The sequence below is a fragment of the Balearica regulorum genome, chromosome 1 (genome assembly GCF_011004875.1).
Source record: "Balearica regulorum gibbericeps isolate bBalReg1 chromosome 1, bBalReg1.pri, whole genome shotgun sequence".
Lineage (NCBI taxonomy): Eukaryota > Metazoa > Chordata > Aves > Gruiformes > Gruidae > Balearica > Balearica regulorum.
Genome location: NC_046184.1, coordinates 201,668,067 through 201,679,981, shown reverse-complemented (window position 1 = coordinate 201,679,981; position 11,915 = coordinate 201,668,067). Strand labels below are relative to the sequence as shown.

Genomic DNA, 11,915 nt, shown 5'->3' with positions numbered 1-11,915 from the left:
AGAACTTTATTAGCTTCAGTGAATTTTGTAATAGGTTGTTTATTTAATGTCTCTAAAGCTGGTTTCTGGGAAGTAAATGAATGAATGAATCCTATTGCCAGGAGAATTTTCCAGGATTTTCAGCACATGTAATGGCACTTCCTTTACTGAGTATTTTTCATGGGTTTTCGCTGAGACAGTCTGTGTGAGCTCATTGAAATATAAAGGCATTTTCTTCCCAGCTTTTAAATAATCAGTTGGTTATAAATCAAACAATGTTTTTGCCTTTGAACTTCTGTGGTGGTCTTTGTTCAGCATGTGGTTTGAATGTCATAATCTATTTTCCAGACTGTCAATTTTATGATCAAAATACTGTAATCTTTTCTAAACTGTATGAGAGTTTGCAGAGGCTTCTATAGAGAAGCCTCTCTTTTCATCTCTGATATGCTAAAGGTAAATACTTTGCGTTTTAAAACTACAGGCTTAATACACTGAAATAACTCTTTCCTGTTTCCCAAACTATATTTCTGCAAGCAACAACTGAACTCTTAGAACTTTCTGAGCTAAATCTGTAAGCTTTCGCTGCAGTCATTCTTACCCAAAATGACTACTCACTATGGAGCATCTGGTGAGCATCTAGCTAAAAATCAATGGTTTCGTTCTAAGAGCCTCACATTATCTAATTGTAATGACAGTCTGAAACTGTAAAATATATATATATTCTTTGATTCAGTTCAGGGCTGAGTTTAGTTGCTATTTCACACTATTTTTCTCATAGAAAAAAAGTGCAAGATAATAATTAAAGGACTTATTTTCACCTGCTTTGTGAATTGTAACTTGGTTGCAATGAAATGCTCTGGAAGTATCAAGGATGCCAGGAGTGATGGGTGACTAACCAATTAGTCCTTTGGAAATTCCTCCACTGCTGTGGCTTGTGATCACCTCCACACCCATATATTAGGTTCAAAAATCAGCCTCTCACCTTCCATAATTGTCTAGCTGACCTTTATGGGGATAAAATTTCAGCTCCCAAGCAAGTATGGCAGGAAATCTTATTTACCAAATGCTAATGGAAGTTACTTATGATCATATTCTATCCTACTTACTTTAGTTTATACTTTTAAGAAAAAATTTATTGGCTGGGTCTTGTAATAATACTATTAGAAGGACTTTATTCAGGACAAAAAAATCATATTGTAAGCATTCTCCTAAAGAACAGGTTCTTCAGATTCCTTAAATATATTAGTCCTGACACTTGGTTTCCCAGACTGAGAATGAGATCATTGTTCAGAAATTCCCTCTGATTTCTTACAGCTTTGTGTATACACTAAAGAAATATTTATCTGCTAATCCTCAGTACTTATCAGTGAGGACATTTTTCTGCAAGAATCTTCCCTCCTATATTTAGGCCATTCGTGATGTTAAAAAGAGAACAGTACCAATTGATGGCCATGGCCCAGATCTACAGCCCTTTTTAAGTTTTTTGTCTTCCTTTTCACGGGTACAGAGAACCCCAAAAGATACTTTTGCCAAGCAGCAAAATGAATAGCACAAATCCTCAGTGAGGGCAAGGCCAAGCCACACAATCAGTTTTTGCATTTCCCCTCTGGCTGAGGGGCAGAGGCAGTGTAAAACCTTCCGATCTGGAGAGTTTCCTGGGTGGTGGCACCCAGTTCTGGTTGGTTGTCTCACCTTGTGGACCATTCTCAGAATATTTTGTTGTGACCAAGTCAGATTGCCTGTTCTGAAATTTTGAGAGCAGAATCTATCCTGAGAGCACAATATATCCTTCACCCTCAGGAAATTATATGGCAGCATAAACTCTGCATAAAATGTCCCCAGATTGTTCCATAGTCATAGAGCTGAAGTTGAAGTTATACAACCTCCACAGTTCAAGTGCGCCTCTGCGAACCTCATGAAGTTCAACAAGGCCAAGTGCAAGGTCCTGCACGTGGGTCGGCGCAATCCCAAGCACAACTATAGGCTGGGCAAGGAATGGATTGAAAGCAGCCCCGAGGAGAAGGACTTGGGGATGTTGGTTGATGAAAACCTCAACGTGAGCTGGCAGTGTGCACCTGCAGACCAGAAAGCCAACCGTGTCCTGGGCTGCATCAAAAGAAGTGTGACCAGCAGGTCGAGGGAGGTGATCCTGCCCCTCTACTCCACTCTTGTGAGACCCCACCTGGAGTACTGCGTCCAGCTCTGGGGGCCCCAGTACAAGAAAGACATGGAGCTGTTGGAGCAAGTCCAGAGAAGGGCCATGAAGCTGATCGGAGGGCTGGAGTACCTCTCCTATGAGGACAGGCTGAGAGAGTTGGGATTGTTCAGCCTGGAGAAGAGAAGGCTCCGGGGAGACCTTAGAGCAGCCTTCCAGTACCTGAAGGGGCTTACAGGAAAGCTGGAGAGGGACTGTTTATGAGGGAGTGTAGTAACAGGACAAGGGGTCATGGGTTTAAGCTGAAGAAGGGTTGATTTAGACTAGATATTAGGAAGAAATTCTTTACTGTGAGGGTGTTGAGGCACTGGAACAGGTTGCCCAGAGAGGTTGTGGATGCCTCCTCCCTGGAACTGTTCAAGGCCAGGTTGGATGAGACTTTGGGCAATGTGGTCTAGTGGAGGGTGTCCCTGCCCATGACAGGGGGGTTGGAACTAGATTATCTTTGAGGTCCATTCCAACCCTAACCATTCTATGATTCTATGATTCTATGAATATGCATATAACAACTAGTCTGAAAATATTCCAGAGCATTTATCTCAGCTGTATTTCTGACATCACTTCTGTGTACTTCCCTTAAGAGCACTATTGCAAAGGATATTTTTATAGTATGTTATTCACAGGTTCAAAATTCTGGGTTCCACTCAAGTTCCACTCAATTCAGTGCTTAAATTGTGAGGGTCAGCTACTCAAGCATGCCTATAAATTGCTTGGAACTAGGTCTGCCCTCAACTTGTCTCCTTGATGTTTCAGGGGAGGAAGAATTTCTTAAATACTGATTTGTTGTTGATTAACTTTGACAGCTTCCCTTCCTAACCTGAAATCTTCCAGAACTGTTTTATTCTTGTTCTGTCCCTTCCCCGGTGGAAATGCTGTTGCTTTCATGAAAAAAGAGATGGTATCTGAGAATTACCGCATTTATTTTTTTATTTTCAGTTCCTTCATTTAAAAAAAAAACAACAAACAAACCAAACCTCTCCGTATGGAAACAGAAGATGTGGTTATTTTCTAGTGGAAACAAGAAGCATTTCAAGGTCAGGAAGTCTGTGTGTGAATGAAAATTGGAATCATACTTGGTGGGAACCTTGAAGAAGCTTTTAAAAGCTGTAGCTCTTTTTCACATGGATGAAATGACAGAGTAATTATATTTCAAACTATTTTTGCAAGAAATAGTCACATCCTCATCGGTCAGTTCCTATATTCAGAAAATGAATTCACAAAGATTTGTTACTACAGAATTATTTGTTGCAAGGCCCTCTATCCTGAGTTCATGCTTTCCACCATGAGTCTTACTCTCTCCATGCATGGAAAACAATTTCACCTCTTCATCTCTCCATCTCTCAGAGATGTCAGACCTTTGTATTTATCACTGGATGCTGTGAAGATTCATTAACACTTAAACAAAAAAAGTACCTCTGTTTGCCGTCAGGGTCAGCAGGAAGGATGGCTGCAAATATTTTATGATTTTTTTGTGAAAAGTGGGCTAACCTGCTCCATTCCTTCCCAAATACGGACTGAAGGATCTATCCAAAGGAAGGAATAAGATGGTGAGAGAAGCAGCCACTTAGCAGCCTGGAATAGCAACTCCTTTGGAAATATGAAAGAAAAAATTCTTTGTAAATACAAAAGACAGTCTTCCTTGAGAACTGTGTTTCCACAGCTATAGGAATAAATGATTACCACATGTGCAAACTCAGCTCTGGCTGCTTTGAAAAACAGCAGTGCTGAGAAAGCACTCGCCTCGCTTCAGCATGCTCTAATATTTTGAGTTCCACCATGAGGGCTTCAGAGGACACATTGCCCATACAGTGTCTGGAAACATTTGAAACCTCCTCCCTGCTGCTGTGACTAGTGCTTGCTGGACATGGCCAGCACAGGTTGCCGCATCCCAGCAAACTTCGCAAATCCCAGAAGGCTGGTTTGGCTGCAGGAGCTTGGTACATTGCATAGTTCATACTGCTCAGGGGCCTGTTTTTTCCCTCTCCCTTTACACCAGGCTGGTCTTAAAAGCCACGTTCAGGCCGCACAATCAGGCCAAATCCCTCCAGAGTCAACACATAGTAAGGAGCAAGCAAGCAAGCAATCCTGGTGGTGATGCATCCCATCCTCAGCCAGGCTCCTCCTCTTGCTCGCCAAGCTTGCCACTCGCTCTCCCCTGACAGCAGGAGCCGTTCAGGAGTATCGGCCTCCCCAGAGCAAAGTACAGCATCTCCACCTGCCTGCATGGTTTGCTCCCCTCCGTTTTCCTCAGGCCCTCCGCAGAATGTACAGTGGATATACTTTACATCACAGTTCCTGAGATAAGTGCCATAAACATGTATATATATATATATATAAAAAATGTATTATATAATAACCTTCAAGCACATGCTCATATCTAATTAGATATAAGAATAATTATAGTATTTGCTGCTGCAATAAACTATGTAACAGGAATGTAATATTCAAATAAGGTATTAACAAGAGGCAAATATTTTTTCAGCTTTGGTTTTGCATATATATAGACATTCTAACCTCTGCATAATGAACCCTAAACGAAAGCCATGTTATGATAGGGTTTGGCAATTTGCTGAATCAGAGTTTAAAAAAGCACTCAGAACTGAACTTCAGTGTAAACTTCTTTTAGGATAATTGTTTTGTATAGACCCAAATTTGAACAATATTTCTAAAAGACATGCAGTGGACTACAATAAAGGAGAGTATGCACTGCCTTCCTAAATACACTATGCACCAAGAAAAGCAAAGTGGCCAGGTCAATCTTCCATAAATGTTACCTTTCAGAGGGATAGCTATCAACAAAAGTAAAAGGTCTTTCTGTCCTAACTGTTAAAGAACTGTAAAAACTGTAGACAACCTTTTTCACATCCATAATTAGGAAAATTGAACTAATGGCTTCCTAAACAAAGTATGAGAAGACTGTCTCCTGCTGGAGCCCTTCCTCTGTGGCAACAAGGGTTGGTCACTTCCCCAGCTGGGTATCTGGTTTGATAATGTACATCGGCTCATTTGTTTCTATATGAATTCAAATGACAAATCATTATGACACTTATTAGAAATATTGGTAGGCTGCTCATAAAATACACTGTATAAAGATATGATTTTCCTATTGTAATGCCAAAAATCAGTACACTTGGTCCTAAATTTTAGTGTCTTTGAATTTCTCCCTCTATACATGCTAGAAAGACCGTGAGACTGAAAAAAATTTACTGTGCTGGATCTAATTAATTTCGCATTGTACTTTATTATTTTTTAAACTATGGAAGTTTGTGTTTTGGTGGTTTTCCTTCATACAGATCAATTGTAATACAATTATGAAAGAACCAGCCACGACTTTTTAATGCAATATATAGTATATCTCATGCAGCTCAGCATGGTGAGTGTCTATTGCTGAGCTTTAATACTTTTATTTCTCACCCACCGAAACAGAAGGAATACTGGGTCTCTGATCTCTGTTTGGGATGTTAGAGAGTTAGGCTCAGAGAACTGGATTGCGCCATAACTAGTAGAAGACCCCAGGCTTTGCATTGATCTAACAGTGCTGGCCTCAGGACCTGTCTGGATTGGTCTAGGCTTGAGCTTTTTGTAGTTTTAGCAGCTGTCTAGCAGTCAGATGACTATGTGTTTTAACTTTATCTATGTGTAACTGTGGTGTAACATATACTGTTAACTAATTGACAGTGATCTAACACGGAGTTATTCTGCGTACAGTGAACTACCTATGAACCTTGAATAAAAATGTAGTGTCAAGAAGCACAAGCACAGCTGGACAGCAGAAGCCCCAGGACTGTTATCACAAATCACAGTGCCTATGGGGGTGCAGCCTTGTGGAGGCTGGTGACACCAGGAACAGAAAACCGAGAATAAATCAATGCATTTTCACTAGACTTTTAATACTTTAATTAGACTAACAGTAATTTTTTGTGTCCATGCATAAGCTATGTTCCCTTTCTGTTCATAACTAAATTGCCTATCTACCACCATGTCTCATGAAAGCATACATGGTGAATTGACCAATACAAAAAGAAACAGTTTTTTAAAGGGTGCTTAGAACAAAAGTTTAAAATAATCTGAAAAGGCTCTTGGAGAACAAATCCATTTGTTCGTCCATATGAGATAGAAAAATATAGATATAACCTGTAGGAAAAAGGATTTGATTAAAATAAGAATGTATAAGGAGCTCATTAAAATGTGTAGTTTTAATTTAAAATCCCGATAAAGAGAAACGTATATACATCATTTTTAATTACCTAACTGTAAACTTCTTCCATACAATATTCTGTGAGATAACTGTTAAAAACTTATTTAAATTCTGCAGGTTTTAATCCATTTTAAAGGCTGAGGGGCAATTTAGGCAGGTGAAGCAGCAGTAATCTCACCCAGCTCCATAAGGAGGTACCCTTAGTTGCTCTCTCTCCTAAATCAGATAAGGATGTGGGATACAGGCTGTTCATCTTTGCCTAAACTCAGGTCACAGATGTATTGCCCAGCATGTGATAATGGAAAGTATCTGTACGCAACACTTGATGCCAGAAGAACCTTCTCCAAAAGGAAAATATGTGCTGGAAAAGACCAGAGGTAGAAAGAAGAGGAAAAAGAGAATTCATTTTTCAATAGTTGCTTGATAAATAGAAACAATTATATTTACCTGCTTTTGATAACTGCTTAGAGATCCCAAGGCATTACATTGTAATACTATTAGGGAAACAGGATGAATGTGGGTATATTACATTAATATCTGATAAACATCATTATTCAAGGCTGAAACAAATAATTAAAAAATATTTAATCTCTCTTCTGTGCTGAAGAAGAATCTCATAAATCTCATTGTGCTTCCTTCCTGAGTATGGAAAATAGGGTAATTTTATTCAACTCAGGGTAATGGAGATGAATTAAATAAACATAGAGCTGGATTTGCCAGTTTACTGAAGGAGCAGAGAATGTGTTATTCTTCTCCTATTCCTTCATGGCCACATGTTTAAACAGGGACCAGTCTGGGATCCTCTACTCCCTCTCCAGTTTCCACATGTTTCACTGGAAGTTTTACCAGTGCTGTTCCAGTGCTTTCATTTTACAGTGCTCAGTGATTCAAAGCAAATGGGGCTCTCTAATCCTTCAGTCAAAAGACCTGTCTGAGTCAAGACAACAAGGTATTTTGAACAGAAGTGAGCTCTTATCCCCAACAGATTCAAAGGCCACCTTTGTAAAAGGCGCTATTTTACACCGCAGAGCTCTGCCCAGGCAGGTGTAACTGGAGCAAGGCTGCCCCAGGTTCAGTGCTGCTGCTAGGCAACACCACATTTTATATTTATAATTTTAGACTCTGATTCTTACACAGGCAGATTACGGGCTCGTAGGGAAGCATCTGAAACCAATAACAGGCATTCTGAAGTGTCATTGTAATTTGAATGCTGATGACACTTTATAATGTATAATCTGTACTGTAAAATGAAAGCTGATAAGTATTAGACATGTTTCCAGTATCTGCATGCTTTGTAAGCACAAAACAGAATTTTCATCAGAGTGTGTGGTAGACATAAACACATAATGATAAGTGTCAGTAGTTTTAATTAATTGAAAACTCTGTTATTTTCATACTGACTGCAGAATTATCTACTTTGGGAAACATTGCTTCTTAGCAATACATAAAAATAATAAAAAATATAAATATTAATATAAAAATATTAACTGAGTACTCAACACCATAGCATGGTCAAATAGAAGCATTTGATGGAATATAAGGTCAACTATAAAGACATTTCAGTTTCCAATGAATCACTTCATTTGTACACAGCAAATTATACACTTATGATGTAAAACATATTTAAGAAAAGTTATATACAGATGCATCATAGAATTATAGAATCATAGAATCATAGAATGGTTTGGGTTGGAATGGACCTCAAAGATCATCTAGCTCCAACCCCCCTGCTCCGGGCAGGGACACCCTCTACTAGACCAGGTTACCCAAAGTCCCATCCAACGTGGCCTTGAACACTTCCACGGATGGGGCATCCACAGCTTCTCTGGGCAACCTGTTCCAGTGCCTCACCACCCTCACAGTAAAGAATTTCTTCCTGACAGCTAATCTAAGTATACCCTCTTTCAGTTTAAAACCATTCATTTCTAAGATGACAGGGAAGAGAAAAAAATTGTAGGGCCCCTTTTTGATAGAAACTGGAAGATATACAGGGGAGGAAAATCTGACTGATGTGCCAGCTAGGTCTTAGTGAGACTGCTCTCCCACCCCACGTTACAAACATTTGACTTGTTATGGTACAGTATGACCAGTGGCAGCCAGGTAGAAGTGAGAGACAGACAAACAGGAACCATCTTCTCTGTGCTACAATATCCTCAGATAAAGGGCAGTGTAAAAGCACGTATTTCTAGCAAACTCCATATACAAGGCCTCAAACTGACTTTCAGAACAGACTTTTCACCTGCAATGTGATGAAAAGAAAACATAAAACAACCACAGATCTGTTGTCTCACAGAAAAGAGGCCATTAACAATGTCATAACCAAACCCAACAGAACTGACACTGGTACAATAAAAGTGACTCTGGCTTCAGCATGCCAAGAATGATTTAAGAAAGGAGTTTTGTGCATCATTGGCCCCACAAATATTCAGTACTTATATTTCCAGCTGTATTTTTCTTAAAATAATATGAAGGTGTCTAGCTCACCAATTTCTGCTGTCAAGGACATAAACTTGAGCTACACCACAGCCCTGAGTGGAAACACACCCCTGAACCAGATTTACGAAGCACTAAGATCTCTCTTCTGAAAAAGTATGGACTGCACTTTCAGAATATCTCAAAGAACTTCTCAGGTTGGAGAACATCCCTTTATAAGAACTGTTCCTGTACAAGAACATTTCAGATCCCTGTCATAGGGACTGTGTTCATCTGATAGCGTTTTGCCAGAATCTCTTACCTCCATTTCTATAAAATTAACACCATAGGCCCTGCTACTGCATACGTTTTCAAAACCAGAACACAATTGGTGAACAATCTTGTGTTCCCTTTTCAAACAATGTCTTAGAGGGTTTCTCCTATCCCACAGTGGAAGACCAGGAACTAAAGCCACTAGAACATTGTGCTGGGAAGGTCCCAAAGACAATTTCTTTTCAAGTGACACCAAGTTCCAAACAGCAATTTCCTACATATTTATTGAATTTCTTTTTATTTAAATGAATTGATTTCTATACCCAATAGTAGGTTGGGTCTGTGTTTGTCTTGCATGTTACCAGACAATTGTATGAATCTGCTTCTGTGCAATTTATGACCAAAAGTCTATTCAATTTTTCTGCCTCTTGCTCAATTAGCTACACTTGCGCCATTCTGTAAATCTTATCTTGAGCGAACGGGCTCTTCAGATGAATGTTATTTTATTCACCAATTTTAATTACTTTAAAACTTTAATTTCTGACTGATTTATATTTTAACATATCAGATGCTTCAATTCTTGGATGAACAAATTCCATTTAAAACTTTAATTTACATACATAGGTATGGGGGAAAGTAAATACTGAGATTCACAGTTCCGTATAAGAAAAAAATAAAGAAAAGCAGTATTGTTTGAGGAATTGCGTACAGATTTACCACAGAGAAACAGCCACAAAACCTGAGCAAAACAGTATTTCAGAAAATTACTTCAGATACAGAATGTTGCAAAAAGAGTTAGATTGAGATCTCCTGCCAAAAAAAAGTAAGTACATCAGTAGTAATCCAAGCAGCAGAAATTCTAATAGTCGAGCTGTCAAATTTGAACAATAAGGAACACCTTTTTTATTTAGGAGCTGTTCCTCCTAACCAGATTTAATCAAGCCTTCTCTCTATTTGCATAATTTCTTCAAAGATCTAAGGATAATGCTTTGCCATTTTCAATCATGGTTTTCTTTACATTAATAAAATGCTTCTATCATGTGTCTCTTTACAGTGCTACATAAGAAATTTTGTCTTCAAGAAAGCATAAAAACTCTCTGAAAGCTTGGCCTTGTTGGCAAAATTAAAGACTCTTCTGAGCCAATGGGAATGTGCTTCTCTCCGTGAACTGTGTGTAGCAGGTGGAACCCAAATCCTTAGCCTAAAGCTGTAGTGGGACATAAAATTATGGTGTTATGGGAGACATCTCCCACTTCTGTTCCATGTTATTTTAGGCAGGAATGGTTAGCTCTCCTGTTCTGCTTGCTTGCCTCCACTGCTTGACTTCTTTTTACATTCAGATGGCAAACGAGAGATTGACAGTCCTATGCAACACCTCTTCCCATTTGTCCTGATGCCCTGCTGACTTTCTGTTAAAGTTCATGTGTTGAGGACAGAGTATGTTACAAGATCAAACTCAAAACATGCTGCAATAAAAACAGTAGGAAAAGGCTAAGAGGACTTACTGGTATGTGGTTGGACTGACATTGATGCGGCGTGGGTGACTTCCCGACTCGAACTTGCTTGCGAGGGTGACATTGTTCCCAAAGAGGCAATAACGTGGCATTCGTACACCAACAACACCGGCCAGCACTGATCCTGAGTGAATGCCTATCCTCATCTGGAAAAACATGAGATCCATGTCAGTCCGTCTGTCTTGTGCTGCCCATGGTAATGTCATTAGCACTTATTTACAAACCAAGCACAGCAACCCTTTCAAAGAAATAAAAACCAAAGAAGAAAGAGTGAAGTGGAAGAAAACAGGATCTCCCATTCCTTTAGCTTAAATCAGGTGTGGTTAAAAAAAGAACAACAAAAACATGGTTATCTTTTTACTATAACTATTTTCTTCTTCTGTGCATGTTTGCTGGAGACTATGACAGTCAAAACAGGAGTCATGAACTGAATAGGATGGGATGACCAAGAGCTGCTGCATTATCAGGTATCTAATTACACAAATAGATACATTACAGATGGTTATTTTTGTCACCACTTCTAACATAGACTTTAAAGTAAGACTCAAATTTTCTCAAACTGGCAGAAGGAGTAGTGGAGTGAATGAATATGGTACTTTTATCTTATTTGTATTATTTTGTTCGAAACTCCTCAAGGTCTAAGGTCTTTCTCACTTTGTCAGACAGAGATATTGCAATGGTGAAGATGCTGGAGATTAAGGCACCAATGATTGTAAAAATAATTGTATCCCCCCAAAAAAATATGGAGGAATAAATCCCCAGCAAATTAAAAAAAGCCATGTGACTATTCTAGCAATCATCCCTTGCAACTGTCAGAGGTGATTATTTTGATCTGTAAAGCTTGCAGTCACCATCCAAGTTTCTTTCAGAGTGAATAATCAGAGAAGATTTATCCTGCAGACATTTTAGCAACCAATTGTGCTTTCTTACAAATAAAAAAGTCTTTTTCTCTTGTTAACTTCACAAAATTAAAAAAATGAAGATATTTATATATTGTGAGGATACTCATAGCAACTGGACTGCTGCAAAACATGAGATAACATGAAGACAATAAATAGCAGCTACTAAAACAGGGTCTGATGGGGTCTGAATGAGTGGCCTAACTAATACTATACTCCATACTGTCCTTTGACTTACTCAATTCATACTTATCGCACTGTGCTTTTGTCTGTCAATCCCCTTCTTTTAATAACACAAGGCATATTTACTCAAAAAACAAATTAAAAAATCATTGTTAGCATTTTTTTATGTTAAGACAAATGCCAGCATTTTACAACCTTTGGGTCCATGAAGTTCTACAAACACGTGGGAGGCCACATTATTT

General features: G+C 38.9%; 1 protein-coding gene across 1 annotated transcript in view; it reads right to left on the bottom strand.

Annotated features, from left to right (window-relative positions):
- The window catches only part of GUCY1A2 (guanylate cyclase 1 soluble subunit alpha 2), a 180,249-nt gene that overhangs the window by 20,224 nt on the left and 148,110 nt on the right, over positions 1 to 11,915 (bottom strand). Inside the window, exon 7 of the mRNA XM_075742300.1 lies at positions 10,583 to 10,737. Within this exon, the coding sequence (XP_075598415.1) occupies positions 10,583 to 10,737 (155 nt within the window). The remainder of the gene's footprint in view (positions 1 to 10,582; positions 10,738 to 11,915) is intronic.